The sequence below is a fragment of the Trichechus manatus genome, unplaced genomic scaffold (genome assembly GCF_000243295.1).
Source record: "Trichechus manatus latirostris isolate Lorelei unplaced genomic scaffold, TriManLat1.0 scaffold00021, whole genome shotgun sequence".
Taxonomy (NCBI): domain Eukaryota; kingdom Metazoa; phylum Chordata; class Mammalia; order Sirenia; family Trichechidae; genus Trichechus; species Trichechus manatus.
This window is the reverse complement of record NW_004443957.1, coordinates 23,414,336-23,430,772: the sequence shown is the minus strand read 5'-3', so window position 1 is coordinate 23,430,772 and position 16,437 is coordinate 23,414,336. Positions and strand designations below refer to the sequence as shown.

Sequence of the window (16,437 nt, the reverse complement as noted above, 5' to 3'; positions counted from 1 at the left end):
TTGGCTATGTGTATTTTCACCAAAAAAAAAAAGGTTGAGAATTTAGAGGGTTAATACGTTGTGGGGTTGTTAACCAATGTCATAAAACATGTGTAATACTATTTCATGAGAAACTATTTGTTCTGTAAGCCTTCACCTGAAGTACAATAAAAAAAAAAAAAAAAAGTTTCAAATCAAGAGATCCAAAAGCCATTTTGCTCACTTACAGATATGGTTTAAAAATTTAATGGGTATGTATTGAAGATTTAACAGGAAATATGCAGGACAACAGAAGTTGTTGATGAATGCATATGCCTATGATCTCAAGAATATTGTCATTTAGTTAAAATATGCATTCGAAATGTAGTGCACATTTACACATAAAAGTATACTCCAGTCCAAATCTATAAATTATAGACATGTAAGAGTAAAAGAAGCATGGCAAAAAAGATATGACTAAACTGTTTAGGATTGTGGAATGAGGCAAATTTTGCTTTGAGTTTTGAAGAAAGTAGAATTTACAGATTTTAAAGAAATTAGCCCACAAAGTATAGTAGACATGGCAAACATATGTTGGTATCTAATATAAACCCCAAACTCATTGCCCTCAAGTCCATTCTGACTTATAGCAACCCTACAGCACAGAGTAGAGCTGCCCCATAGGCTTTCCAAGGCTGTAATCTCTACTGAAGCAGATTGCCGTATCTTTCTCCCATGGATTAGCTAGGGGGGTTTAAACTGTTGACTTTTTGGTTAACAGCCAAGTGCTTAACCACTGTGCCACCAGGGCTCCTTATAATAAGTAGGGTTAAAAATCTAATTAACAGACATAGTACCACAATAGAATAAGACAATTGTTCCCCTAGCAGGGATGGGTAATGATTTTATTTAAGAAGGTGAAGTGAATAGTAGGGTTAGTCCTTTAGTAAAATCATATACATATAGACATGTACACAAAAGGCATTGTCATGCATGTATATTTCAGAATTTGCCAAAAGCCAATTGCTAGTTGAATATCTAACCGACATTTCTAGACAGAATCACATATTGCTCTAGTTAGTTGTGAGGCTCATATGCTTTAAAATTATCTGATGTGAGAAACCACTATCGAGCAATAATGCAGCACTAAAAACTATAGTGATCTATGTTATCTGGAAATCCATGTTTCTGTTTTAGTTTAAATATGAAAGAGCATCAGAACACTGAAGGTCAATTTTCATTCTTCTATTGTTTAAATCTGTACAGAAGTGTAGATGAAAATCATAAGCCTAATATAAAAACTGGAAGCAAATATACCAAAACCACAGAGGTCATCTCTGAATGATAGAAAAGTGCATAATTTCTGTATTTTCCTTTATATTTACCCTGGTTTTCCAAATTCTTTCTAAGGAGTATATGCTATTATAAACTATAAAAAAACATAATTTTTATCATTTTTCTGCTACGTTTTTAAAATCTCATGAAAATAACTGGTGAATGAAATGGAAAAGTACATGACAAAGTTAAGAGACTTTTACTGGTGCTTACTTAGGGTTGTTGGATAAAATACAGGGTCGTTAATTAAATCTGAATTTCATGTAAACATCAAATAATATTTTAGTATAAGTAGGCTCATGCAATATTTAGGACATACTTATATGAAATCCAAATTTAACCCAGCATCCTGTGATTTTATTTGCGAAAAGTCACATTATAGCTAGGTAACCTGAAAGAGATTGTGTGTGTGTGTGTGTGTGTGTGTGTGTGTGTATGTTCATGCTCTATCAAAATCTTCTGCAGACCACAAGATGTTATATATATATTTCCCTTTTTAAGAGAATTTCAACTATACTAGGAATTTCAGGAGGTATTTAGAAAATATAAAAGTCATTATAGGCATGTTGTGGATATTAGGTGTATGCCCAGATCCCCCTTCAGGACCAACGCACTTATTCCCTAGCTGCCTGATTGTTGGCTATTGACTCAGTCAAGATTAGCCCTCCTTCCCGGGGCTACCCTCATGTAGTGATTTCTCAGTGAAGGAACAACGGTCAACTCTCTTGCCTCAGTTCAGGGCCATGCCAGCTCCAGGGCTCTCTGTAGGATCAGCTGAGGCCCCTGTTGCAATTGTATCACAGTTCCACTTCTCCCACTTCTCTTACTCCCTAGCATGTACTTTGCCCTAGAGTACTCCCCAATAACCCTCTTGCATGCAATTCTCTGCCTCAGAGTCTATTTCCTGTCCAACTATAAACGCAAATAAGTAAAATGCCAGCTTTCCTATAACATACAGGAGAAGATGAAATTTGGAATAATGATATATAATACCACCACTGCATAGAAACCTGGAGACAATAAATACTATGCACGCTGAAATATTTATGCAAGTGTGAAAAAATGTGGTGGGGATGGAGGAGATGATGTGGGGGGGAACTACAGCAGTTTGAGAAGGAGGCCAAGATGACAGATGACCAGAAATGACTGGTCCTGGAGTATGAGGGGCAGCGTGCCTAAGTGAAAGCCTGACTGAGGCTAGGCTTAGGGAACCAGAGAAGAAGCCTCAAAACTGAGGGAGGAAGCATGATGAGCCTTGGGACATTAGGTAAGGATCATCAGACAGAGAGTCAGGAGCCCTAGACTATACCTCTCACAAAAAAAACAAAACAGAAACCACACCTGTTGCCGTCGAGTTGATTCCGACTCATATTGACCCTATAGGAGAGAGTAGAACTGCCCTATAGGGTTTCCAAGGAGTGGCAGGTGGGTTCAAATGGTCAACCTTTTTGTTAGCAGCCAAGCTCTTAGCCACTGTGCCACCAGGGCTCCATTCCTCTCACTGCCTTCCCATATGACCTAAACTGGGTCACTCGCTTGCTCTGGCCTTTAGTTTCTTTAGCTATAAAATAAAGATGTGGTGTAAAATTATTTCTGGGTCTTATCCTGTTCTAAAAGAATATCCTGCAATTATAATTTAAGATTGCCTGTCACTCACATGCCCTTGACAAGTTAGTTGTTTTCTCTGTTCAGAATTTTACTCAAATCTAGAATTTAGTACACTGTGTGTATTAGGGAGGGACATTGAGTGAATAAAGAAATTCAATAAAAAGATTAATATGATGTTAGTGTTAAACTAATGCGTTTAATGCTAAACTGCCAAAAAGCCTATGAAAAGAATGAGTTTTTCATGCATTTGTAGTTTTATTCATTAGTTTCTATGTGTTTATATGCAATAAAAGAGAAGTATAATGCTTTCTACACCCATTTTGCATTTAGAATGATCAATAACCAACATTTCAAATGAATCAAAAATCCTTAAATATGTTAGCTAGAAGAAAGTGCTTAAAAAAAACAATAAGGTAAGTACTAGTAGAACTTTAGATCTTCTTTAAACTTCCTGCTCGTGATTGCTCTCTGAGTTTATAAAATAATGTCCACAGTGATGCAAGAATATCAGTATTCCATATGCCTATTTCTTAGCACTCCTTTCCAAAACATAAGATCTAACGATCCTGTGAATCCACACCTGATGCCAGTGATACTGATAAGTAGTTTCATTGCGGAAGTGGCGGGTGGGGGGGAAGAGTTGGGAAATCCATGACTGGGTGGAGGGTAGAGGCTGGTGGGCCAGGCAACAGCTAACCCAGATAAAATCTCCACCCTCTCAAGTCCAAAGGAGCACTGCTTACTACTTCTGCTGCTACAGTCATTGTCATTATCATCAACGCTTCTGCCTCCTTCTTTCATAATTGACCGAGTGGGACACAATTCCTAAAAATCAGCTTGGGTACAGTACAATTTCCTAGTTATACCATTGCCTGGCTGGCACAGATTCACACTACAAGGGCATGTGTGGAACACACACATGGAAGTTACTGACATCACCGAGCCAAGTTCCTGTCAGTTCACAAGTTCTTACTGACACTTCCCAGTTACTTCTGCAAGATGTCTGAATCAACTCACTCAACCCTCTTCCCTGTTGTCTTTCTCTTAACTCATATTGCTGGAAACAAACTAAAGTGCTCAAGTGTTCGTTTTCCCAGAAGCTCAAGAATGTTGACACAATTCCAAAGCTTTCCTAAATTATTAAAGATGAAAAAGAAAAAAAAGTTTATGATGTATGTCAACTCGCTAAACTGAAAATGTTTCAGAAGACAAGCTTTATTTTTCTAAAAATAAGAAAATACAAACAGTTTTACTGCAAGAAGAAGATGCTCCCCTGACTTGCACGTCTCCCTTTTAAAGTTCAGTTTGGGCTTATTGGTAACAAGCATAACAAATCCTCGGCTTATAAACAGCTTTAAAATTATAAAACTTCTTTTGTCTTAAGTTGTCTCAAGAAAAATGCATATCTATGCTCAAAGTAGACAAAGCATTTTTATGAATTTGGCAGTCATAGAAAAGCAGTCACATTTAGGTCAGCATGGGGTTACAATTAAACAACTAACAGGAACATTAGTCTGCAAGGCAAGTACAAAAGAATTCAGTCAACATAAAGTTCTTGGTCTATGCCAAGTAAGTGCTTAAATCCTGATCACTGATTACATATGGTCATCTTTTTTTGGGTAAGAATTCTGGTAGATTAGAGGGAAAAAAATTTTTCAATTTAATATATTCTACCTCATAAATATCATGAGAATTGTCTCTTATTTATTCATAGGAAACATATTATCTGAATGCAAAACAATTAGCATTCCTTCTGCCCTCCTATTAAGTGCTTCTATGTGCCAGGCTCTCTTCTATATGCTTTACATATTATCTAATTTAATCCACATAATTTCTCCATGAGATAGACACTGTTACTATCCTCATTTTGTACAGGGAAACCAAGGCACTGAAAAAAACCCACTGCCATCAAGTCGATTCCGACTCCTAGTGACCCTATAGGACAGAGTAGAACTGCCCCATAGGGTTTCCGAGGAGCGACTGGGTGAATTTGACCTGCTGACCTTTTGGTTAGCAGCCATAGCTCTTAATCACTGCACCACCAGGGCTCCTGAGTGTTGAGTAATTGACCCAGGTCACACAGCTGATACGTAGTAAAGCTAGGATCTGGGTTCAAATCCAGTGGGGAGATACATTCTAATCAAATAATCATAAAGAAAATTTTATAAATGCAAACTGATTAGCAAATACCCCATCTCTGTAGAACTGCATCAATACTTAGGCAACTACAAAAACATTAGTGGCACTTACCTGATACGTCAAAAAAAGTCTGTGCCCGTCCAGTCCCTGCTCTACTGACGGCGACACACTCATAGGCACCTTCGTCAGACAAAGTGACTTTTTCAATATCCCAGTTCACACTGGCAGATTCTCTGGTGTAAGAAAAGAGAGCCTTTCAGTCAATAAAAAACAAGAGCAAGCTGAAAATAATGATTTCACTATTTGTTCTGAAGTATTCTTTTAAAAGAATGCTGTAAAAACACTGCAGAGTTCTTTAGAAGTTCAAATCACACACACTTTTTTATGCCATAATTAGAAAGCTAAGCTTTTCCACCCTGAGCAAAAGCCACAAGGAAGACCAAATAAATTATGGATACTAAAAATTTCTCTAAGGAAACTTTTTTACATCAAAATAGAAGATGATAGAGCTGACAGAAATGCTTTTTATGTCTTTCCTCCTTCCCCTATCTTTTCCAGTTGTTGGTCATGCTTAGTGATTTTCTTGGCCAAAGCAATTTACCCAGGTAATTCACAACTTTGAAAGGAGAAAATAGAATTTTTTATTCTAAGAAGATAAATTCTCCTTAACTTTCTCATATATAAGTTCCCTATGAAGCTATACACGATATCTGATTATACACACACACATACACATACAGTGAAGAAGGAAAATAACTATCAGTTTATTGTCAAGATCAATATTTTAGACAAATTTGTTTTTTAAATCTCTGTTAAATCACGCATTCGTTCATTTAATAAATACTTATTCTTTGTCCTCTAACACTGGTGAATCTCATTTTTTGGAATGAGTCTAACTAATAGATATTTAATCCTTGTTTGAAAGATTCCAATCATGTACAAAAACAGGTATTATCCTGTTTTATAATATGGTTGAAATATCATAAATGTTCTCATTTCTTTCTTGTAATTATCTTTAGCTGTTCATAATCTTGTTAAATATTCAAGATACAGATTAGGTACAAAGTCCACTGCATAGTTGACATCTTCAACTGGAGTCTGAATGTGGCATAATATGTAATACCTCATAATGATAATTCCAGATCACTCCTCATCCAGACAAACCACATCAATCATCAAATAACCATGAAGAATTTACTAAGCTCTTAATATGGATTCAGCATTGACCTAGGGTTTGTAAGAGGAAGTTAAGACATAGGTTCTTGTCATCATATCAGGAAGAAACTAAGCAAGGTCACTATTCCAGATATTTTAGTAGTAAGAATATTCACTTTAGTACTGAATTATAGGCTGGTTAATGTTATCTCCTTATTTAATTCTGTATACACTATGTTCCACTGGTCCTTATTGTCACTTTCAGAGGAAAATGAAATATTACTTGACTTTATAGTGCCCTGATCACCTAAGCTGTATCCTGAATGCTTAATAACAGTAGGCTAAATACAACTTTGTAAATGTTATCATTTAGGTATTGGCAAGTTCCAGGAAGGTAGGAATTTGGAATACATAAGTGTTCAGTGTTGTCTGCAGTGCCTACTTCAGAGCGGAGCATATATTAGGATTCATCAAAAACTTAGATTCATGGAAATTTTGGAACAGACAGTGACTATTCTTGTAGTCCCCAGTTCCTCATTAAAAAACAAAGAAATTGAAATCTAGAAAGAAGAACAAGTAATTTGTTCAAAGGCATATAACTAGTTTATTGATTGTTTGAAGAATGTTCTTTATGGTAACACATCTACTCGTCACTTATTGACTATCTTATTATCCAACATTTCACATTTACAACAATAGTAAAAAATCTACTATCCAACTATTTTATGCATTAACAACATACATCCAGCAGTAACGAACGCTGAGGTCCGAGACGAGAGTAATGCTGGCTGTGATGGCTAAGGTTGTGTCAACTTGGCTGGGTCATGATTCTCAGTGGTTTGGCAGTTGTGTAATGATGTTATTTGGCAGTTTTGTAATGATGTAGTCATCTTCCATTTTGTGATCTGATGTGGTCACTCTCCATTTTCACATAACACTGATTCTTGCATGATGACCTGGTCTTTGGAACCTAACCATCTTGATGAGCGAGTAGTGGGAGTATTTGTTCCTCTCTTGTTTATGAAATATTGAATGAAAATTATTGTTTTTTTCATGTAACCTCGGTTCACATTAAGCACTATATGACTATAATAAAAAAGTTCTAAGGGATGGCCTTTGGAAGTAAGGAAGAAAGTATAAAAATAAGGAAGAAATATGTCCTGCTGCTAATGCAAATCAATCCCCTCTTTCTTTCCTTAGTGACCAAAGTAGATGACATAAACAAAAATTAAGTCACATGTCTCGAGCTATTAGGAAATCTAAGGCAGAGATATATGAGTAAGTAAGGATTACAGTGTCAATTCATTATCAGTCCTGTCTAATTTTGTCTCTAGCACCTCACATCCAAAATGTTTAATCTACATCAGCAAAGCTTGTCATATCTCTGGGCCACAGAGCTGGAAAAATTAGAAAAGGAATTTTTGTGGCTTACCTCCCAGAGACTGTGTGGAATTAATGAATCAATGTTTATAAAGAATCCCAAGTGTCTTTGAAAAAAGTTATTGCTTAAATATGAAGTAGAATTATTTCTTTTTTCTTTTTTTCCTCTTTTCCACCCCTGATTCCCCATGGCCATTCAACCAGCACCTAACCCTCTCTGCCAGAAGTAGAATTATTTGATTCTATCGGTCATATATCTTCATCATTTGATAGTCCTGGTGAGTACTAACTAGCAGCTAAGTAAATCATCAAGATGTACTATATAAAAATAGTAGCAAGAAATAGTATAGTTCAATCTTTAAAGGATGGAAATTTCTCTAAAGTTAAAATGAACATTTCTGCCATAGATTTTTCTTAAAATGACCTCCCATAAAGGGATTGTATAAACTGAGATTGACAAATAATTAGTGTCTTATGGAAGTTAATATTGAATTAACAGTGTAAAGGTTTTATAAAAAAAATTCCTAGAGTTGTTCCCAAAATGTATTTTGTTTCACAGTAAGTTAAAAAATAAGTTTCCAGAAATCATTTTCCTCCTGGTTTTCAAAATGAACTCAATAGGATCATTAGATTACTTACTTAGATATTTCTAAAGGATTCACCCATCTTCATAAGGAAAATTGATGCCTTCTAGCCTACTCCTGCTGATCGTTGTATGCACTAGCTATATGTGCTTCTGGTCCACCTGCCCCTCTACCCCCAGCACACACCACACCTCCATAACCTCATGCCCTACCCTTCTCCTCCTGGCTCACTGGAATCCATTTACACTGACCTCCTTCCTGTTTTCCTTCCCACATGCCTGGTCCACTCCTGCCTTAGGGCATTGCACTTGCTGTTCCTGTTGTCTGAGTACTCTAACCCTAGACATATGCGTGACAGGCTCTCACCCCATCTTCAGGTCTTTGGTTTAATGCTCCTTACCCTCAGTTTTAAAACTGCAACTTAACCAAATACAACCCCAAAACCAAACCCACTGCCATCAAGTCGATTTGATTCTTAACGACCCTATAGGACAGGATAGAACGGCCCCATAGGGTTTCCAAGGCTGTAAATCTTTATGGAAGTAGACTGTCACATCTTTCTCCCATGGAGCGGCTGGTGGGTTCAAACCACTGACCTTTTGGTTAGCAGCCGAGTGCTTAACCACTGTGCCACCAGGGCTCCTTTAGCCAAAACCACACCCTCCCAACTACCAGTATTCCTCATCTCTTTTAACTTGCTCTACTTTTTTCCCCAAGTTTTAGGAATCCCTGAGGGGTGCAAACAGTTAACGCACTCAGCTGCCAACTGAAAGGTTGGAAGTTTGAGTCCACCCAGAGGTGCGTTAGAAGGTCTGCGATCTACTTCTGAAAACTAGGCCACTGAAAATCCTACAGGGCACAGTTCTATTCTGACACCTGTGGGTCACAGTGTGTCAGAATCGACTCGATGGCAACCGGTTTCAGTATTTTATCACTTTAAATCATATTCAGAGGTCGACTTACCCTGAAGCCAACATTCAGGGCCTATCATTTAAAAGGTTGCCTTCCACAGTTCACTTCCTAACTTCGTATTCATAATTTTGTATTTTTTGTCTTAACAAAGGATCCCTAATTATATAAAATTCAGATCCTATAAAACTTGAATCCACCCTTGAACATATTCTAAAATTTACTATATTATAATATTACATGTATTATATGTTGTCTGTCTCTGTCAGTTACTGTATAAGCTCCAGGAGGGCACAGATGTGTGTCTGATTGGATCACAGGTATATCGCAAGACAGGAGCACTGGTGTCACAGTGGTTAAGTGCTTGGCTGCTAACCAAAAGGTCAGCAGATGGAACCCATCAGCCACTCTGCAGGAGGATGACGTGGCAATCTGCTTCCCTAAAGATTACAACCTTGGAAACCCTATGGGGCAGTTCTACTCTGTCCTATAGGTTGTTATGAGTTGCAATCGACTTGACGGCAAAGGGTTTGGTTTGGTTTTTTAATATTCCAATACTAAGGAGCAAATAAGTGAGAATTTCCAAGAAAAAATGTGCATTAAAATGATTATCTATTTGTATTTATATTTTTAATGCTATAAATTATTACTAAAAGAAACATTTACACACTTTAAATACTGGTCTACTCCGAGTGTAACTCCATTTCTGACAAAGCTCAAAGTAAAGGGCAAAAGACTTTCAACAGAACAGGGAATTCGGCCCGGCTGTAGGTAGTATCCTGGGGTTTTCTTGGGCATTGTAACTTTGGGAACATCTAGAAAAAAAAGAACATGGGCAAGAAGGTCACAAAACCATTGAGTATTTCCTGTTAATCTATTCGTAAGCATTATAGTGAAATTATGCCAAGAAATCCTTGCATTCTAATTAATCCAAATCCCTGAAAATCATATTAACTACCTCTATTGGTTCAAAATCCATTCATTCCTGGATATCTTTATGGATATTCATTGAATATAGTATTGACTGAATCTAAGACTCAACTGATTTTAAGATACAACATTATTTTTTGTACCACCAAGACAGGGAAAAAAAGGTCAAATAAGTTATAATACATTATCAATTGTAAGACATATTTTAATTTCAAAAATGTAAAAGTATGAAAATAACCCACATATATTAGAGTCAAATACATAGGATAATTGTTTTCCCAAAAGGAACAGAATAGATTTTTTAAAATTCAATATACTTCGTAACATTCAAATTGAGTGCTAAGCCAACTAACTTTGAATATTGCATATGAGGAAATATTTAGGTTGGCTCTACTCTCACCATTCTATGCTATTAAACAGTAGCTATCCTGGGAACCCTGGTGATGCAGTGGTTAAGAGCTATGGCTGCTAACCAAAAGGTTGGCAGTTCAAACCCACCAGTCACTCCTTGGAAACCCTATGGGGCAGTTCTACTCTGTCCTATAGGGTCACTATGAGTAGGAATTGACTCAGTGGCAATGGGTTTGGTTTTTTGGGTTTATAAAATTTCCCAAGGGAGCCCTGGTGGTGAAGTGGTTAAAGCACTTGGCTGCTAACCAAAGGTCAGTGGTTTGAATCCACCAGCAGTTCAGTGGGAGAAAAATGTGGCAGTCTGCTTCCATAAAGATTACAGTCTTGGAAACCCTATGGGGCAGTTCTACTTTGTCCTGTAGGGTCACTATGAGTTGGAATTGACTCAACGGTAATGGGTTATGGGTAATAGAATTTACCAAACCACAACTTTGTGTATAAAATGATAAACTGTGTTCCTTTAGAAAATAATCCTCTATACCTTTGTCAGTCAATGGTTCAAGCGAAAGTCTGAAAGTTTTGGTCAGAATTCAGCCATCAGCCTTGAGAAATAGCTAAAATATAGCTGATGCCACCAAATAATCCCTAACCTTTGATTTTATCTCTATCTAGTAGCAAATATATAAGTAACTAGATTAGAATTAACTAATTAACTAACCAGGAGACCTAGCTGCTCAGTGGTTAAGCACTTGCTCAGCTGCTAATGGAAAGGTCAGTGGTTGGAACCCACAAGCTGCTCTGCATGAGAAAGATGTGGCAGTCTGTTGCAGTAAGGATTTATAGCCTTGGAAACCCTATCGGGTTTCTAGTTCTATTCTGTCCTATAGGGTCATTATTAGTCAGAATTGACTCAATGGCAGTGGGTTTGTTTTGGATTTTATGATCAGTGAGACCTAAAATGAAACTTCAGGTGTGCTATTTTATGGTTAAAAATAATTATGTTACCTAAATGTAAATGCCTATCAATTTGTTAACAGTAATAATGTGAAGACGTTATTTATGATTTTATAGTTCTTTTTTTTAAACCTATCCATACTAACCCCCTTAAACCATCAATACTCTCGTGCTGAAAAAAATGATGTCTCACCTGGGACAATACTAGAGAAGGAAACACTTGACACTCTCTGGAAGAGATAACCATCTTTATCATAGCCTGTGACTTTAAGAAAGAAAGCTTCATTTGGTGGAATGAACTCAGAAATATTCCATATGCCATAAGGTTTTTGATCTGGGTAATATTTAACAGGCATAGTCTTAAGAGAACTGCCTGATATACTTAGAAGATCAAGACGATCTACTCTAGCTGGAACAGAAATTCCAGAAGTATTCAGCAGCACATAGGTAGGTATTCCTATAAAAAGAAAGATCTTATCATTTACAAGTAACATGCAATTGAGGTTATATACCAAATAAGTATTTCCAGTATAATAACAGACAATGAGCACCACAAGAATGAGTACTAAAGACCGCCCTACCGATTGTGGACTAGTTGTAGAATCTTTTCTACATAAAAGAGAGTTAATCCATGACCAAAGAAACTTAGGGGAACCTGGAGTAGTTATTCTTATACTATTTTAACAATGTTTACATGTCAAAAAATCAGAACGTTGAACATTGTGTTATATGATGCTTGATTATATTGATATTTTTAAAGATTCATGATTGTGTACCCTTCCAGAAATTGCATCAATAAAAATAACAGAAAAAAATTTTTAAGAGTCACAGGAAGCATGAACTTTTTTTTCTGGTGATAAAACTATGACTCTTCATGCATGAATAAAATAAGAGGAATAAGCTTTAAAAATCAGCAAAAATTTCATCTTTGAACACAGATACATGGTATCTTTAATTTTTTCAGCTATACTCACACACACAATCTACATTTTTACCAAGACAGCAAAGCAAATGGTAGATTTAATAAGAAAAAATCTCAAAATCTAAGTCAGTGGTTCTCAGAATTTAGTAAGTATGGAAATCAATTGGGGTGTTCATTAATGCATATTCCCAGGCCTTACCTTCTTCAATTACAATTCAAGAGATCCAGGGTGGGGCCTAGGAATCTTAATTTTTAGATTTTAATTTCCTGAGTGAGTTTGATGTCATTGGTCTTGGAACCACACTTTGAGAAAGACTGACTAGGTCAAGACAGCAATCATTTTTAAAGTAAAGATGCTACGTTTGCCAATTTTATTGAATATACAAAATTATAAAATCACAGACAGTCCTGGAAATATTCTTGATTTAGATACTGATTGTCATTTTAAGTAATGTGCACATACAAACCTTGCACTGGTCTACTGACTGTTTTTTTGAAGTCCAGGGTGGGCTTTCGGGAAAAGCCAGCTCGGAAATCAATAGTACTGAGGCCAGTGATGCGAACAGAGTGCCTTCCACTGCTCGAGGTCTGGAAAATGTTCAATGACAAACTCAGTCAGCAATCAATCCAGGATGCTGGTCACACTCAACACTAACCAGTGTGGGAAACTGAAGAGTGGTTAATTAAGATTGATGTCCAATAATTGAAGCTTCTGATCTGGTGTTATGAACGTAACTATGATTCCATATTTTAAACACAAATTTTGTGATATTCCACATATCCCATGGGTATTTCTCTAACATACAATTCAGGAAAGTGTTATCACCATTTATACATGAAATCCAGGTTCGATTCCCAGCCAATGTGCACCTTAATGGCAGCTTCCACCTATCAGTCAGTGGAGGCTTGTGTGTTGCTCTAATACTGAACAGGTTTCAGAGAAGCTTCCAGACTGAGACAGATTAGGAAGAAAGGCCTGATGATCTAATTCCAAATATCAGCCAAGGAAAACCCTATAGATTGCAACGGTACAATTCTGCTGTGCATGGGGTCGCCATGAGTTGATGGCCAACTTGATGCCAGCTAACAACAACAACAAGTAGTGCATGTAGTCTCAGGGTGGTGAAAATGATTAATGAGCTCGGCTGCTAACCAAAAGGTTGGAGGTACAAGTCCACCTGGAGGCATCTCGGAAGAGAGGCCTGCCTAACTACTTCCAAAAAATCTGTCATTGAACACCCTATGGAGCACAGATCTACTCTGACACACATGGGATGGTAACTTCATGGCAACTGGTAATTATTGCATGATTAATGGTAAAAGACAAAGATATTTAGTGACTAATGAATAGATTTGAAGTAAACCTGAAAAAGCTCCATTAGAGCATGGATCTTTGCTTTGTTCACTGCTATACACATGGTTGATATTCAGCAAATATTGATGAAAAGAATGAATAATTAAATCTTCTCCCACAAACAACATCTAGGTTCAATTCTGGAAAGAGTTTTCTATCCAGTACTTTTGCTTTTGACTTTTTCTCTGCCTCTGGGAAGACTTAGCCAGGACGAGCCCAAAATCTGACCGTTGTCCAGAATTTATCCGACTGGTGTCCTCAGCCAAGGTATCCAGTGCTCAAGACACAAATGTGAGTAAAACTTGGTCCTCACCCTCTAACAGCTCATGGCCAATGAAGGAAATAGTCAGAGAAATATAATTCCTTAACATGATACAGTAAATGCCATGACAGAAATACTTAAAAGGTATTTCTGGAGCATAGACAAATTTGTAGCTCAGCTAAAACTTTCTAAAGGGGTTAATGGCTGACCAAATCTTCAATGATAAATTAAGCCCTGAAGTGACACATATGTGCATAAATAATAAATAATTTGGATTAAGGTCATATGATAAAATAGTAATACTAACGTTTATAGGACACTTCCTCTATGCCCAGATTCCTTAACTACATTAGCTTATGTAATCCATATACAACCCTATAAAGTAAATATCATCACTGCCACTGTACAGATGAGGAAACTGAGTCACCAAGACATTAAATAGCTTGCCAAATTCACAATGTTTATTATTTACAGAGGTGGAGTTTTAATCCAAAAGTCAGGCTCCTGGCGCTTCATCACAGTGATACATTGTCTCCTGAGGGCAAGAATTAGTCTCTACCTGAGTATCTCTCAAAATACAATCTCAGAACCAATTACACCAAAATCACCTGGGTTGTTTGTTAAAAATGCAGATTCCTGAACCCTAGCTCAGATTTACTGAATCAGAATCTCTGGTCAGTGAAGTCTAAGAACCTGCATTTCAAAAACTGCCTAAGACATATGAACAAGAGTTCATCATTATTTTATTACTTTGATCACCAAGATTCTGTTTAACATAAAAAGACTTCTTAACATCATCCTTTAAGGGTGAGAGAAAGCATTCACATGACACCACCAGGACACCAAACATGGATCTCAATCTTAACATTGAGAAGGCAATATTTAGATATCATAGGAGAGTCAAGATAAACTAGAACCATATATATGCTTTTCATCTGGTGAACAGCCAGATTTGCCCACATATGGTTAAAGTCAGGCCACCTCCAGACCTCTACAAAGTGTTTCCTGAATGATTAGGGCTGCTTCTTATTTGGCAATAAGGAGAAGAAAGATGAAGAGATACTTCCCTGGTGCTCCCATATTTACATATCATTGGGCAGAATTTGCAAAAAACTACAAAGGAAAGGGAAATGAAGATGCAGGAGTGGAGAGATATGTCTTCATGAAGACATCTTCATTCTTAGCAGAAATGATGCTGCTAGCTACTGGAGGTCATCTACATAAGAGTGAGTTTAGAGACCCAGCACCATCATTCATTCTATTATTTCTAAAGAAAAATGTGTTATAAATTCCATGAAATAAACAAAACAAGGAAACTAAGAATCATAATCCAACTTTATATTGAGGATTCCCTATAGGGCTATTAAAAACATTGCTAAGTCTAACTTAGGTAATGTAGAGCTTTACTGAATACACCCTGCCTACCTATTTCATATTTGTTTACAGCTGCCATCCAGTTGATCTCAACTCACAGTGATCCCATGTGTGTCAGAGTAGAACTGTGCTCCACACGGTTTTCAGTAGCTGATTTTTTGTAAGTAGATCACGAGGCCTTTCTTCTGAGGTGCCTCTGGGTGGACTCGAACTTCCAACCTTTTGATTAGCAGCCAAAAGCATTAACTGTTTACCTCCCCCAGGGACTCCCACTGATTTTATGTAAAGTCAGTCAAAATGCTCATTACTATGATTAATTGATTCATACTTATTCACTAACATCATATTACTGTTAATTGCCTTGCTGCTCAGAAAGTCCCCTTATGATAAAACAGCTGTTGAGACTAACAAGGACAAATATGACATATAATTTGCCAAATGACTGCTATTAAATGCTAATAGTCTGCCAAGCTTTCTGTGCACAAACCAACTGACAAAGGCTTTTTTAAAAGAGAAGTGTTTGATATCTGTGTGAAAACTAGGAATTGCCCAAACGTTTGGAAACATGTTATCCACTGTAGCTAAATAATACATTAAATATAAAGCAAAGTTGATGAGTAAGGAGCCCCTTAAAATCTCATTGAGTACTGTCATTATAAAATAAAATTAATTTTGATCCTTGAACTATCAAACTAATTAACAAAGTATATAGATGTGAGGATGTAGGTTTGCTATCCTCTGAGTAATGCTAAAAATATGAACCAAAAAAAAAAAACCATCGCTGTCGAGTCAACTCCAACTCATAGCAACCCTAAAGGATAGAGTAGAACTGCCCCATAGGGTTTCCAAGGAGTGGCTGGTGGATTCAGACTGCCTACCTTTTGGTTAGCAGCCATAACTCTTAACCACCGAGCCAAAAATATGAAGGGCAATAAAAACTTAAATAGCAAAATATATTAATTTTATGTTTCTAGATAATAATGTAAACAGTAGGAATGTCTTCATGTAATTTAAAAGGGATTGTAAATAAAAGATATTTCCAGGAGACTCTGGCAAGATGGCGCTGTAGGCAGAAGCACCACGCCGTCCCTCCACAACAAAGATCCGAAAAACTAAGCCAGACAGAGAATCAACAATCCCGAAACCCTAGAACATCAAATGAAGACATAAAGAACTCAGCCGAACACCAAACGGAGTAAGAATACTGAAAGAGAACAGAGAG

At 36.9% G+C, this 16,437-nt stretch overlaps 1 protein-coding gene across 1 annotated transcript in view; it reads right to left on the bottom strand.

The window, feature by feature from the left end:
* Window positions 1-16,437, bottom strand: part of HMCN1 (hemicentin 1) — a 545,341-nt gene that overhangs the window by 300,578 nt on the left and 228,326 nt on the right. Inside the window, exons 7-10 of the mRNA XM_004372917.2 lie at window positions 12,693-12,813; window positions 11,497-11,760; window positions 9,739-9,883; window positions 5,152-5,273 (exon numbers count right to left, since the gene is read on the bottom strand). Coding sequence (XP_004372974.1) covers window positions 5,152-5,273; window positions 9,739-9,883; window positions 11,497-11,760; window positions 12,693-12,813 — 652 coding nt within the window. The remainder of the gene's footprint in view (window positions 1-5,151; window positions 5,274-9,738; window positions 9,884-11,496; window positions 11,761-12,692; window positions 12,814-16,437) is intronic.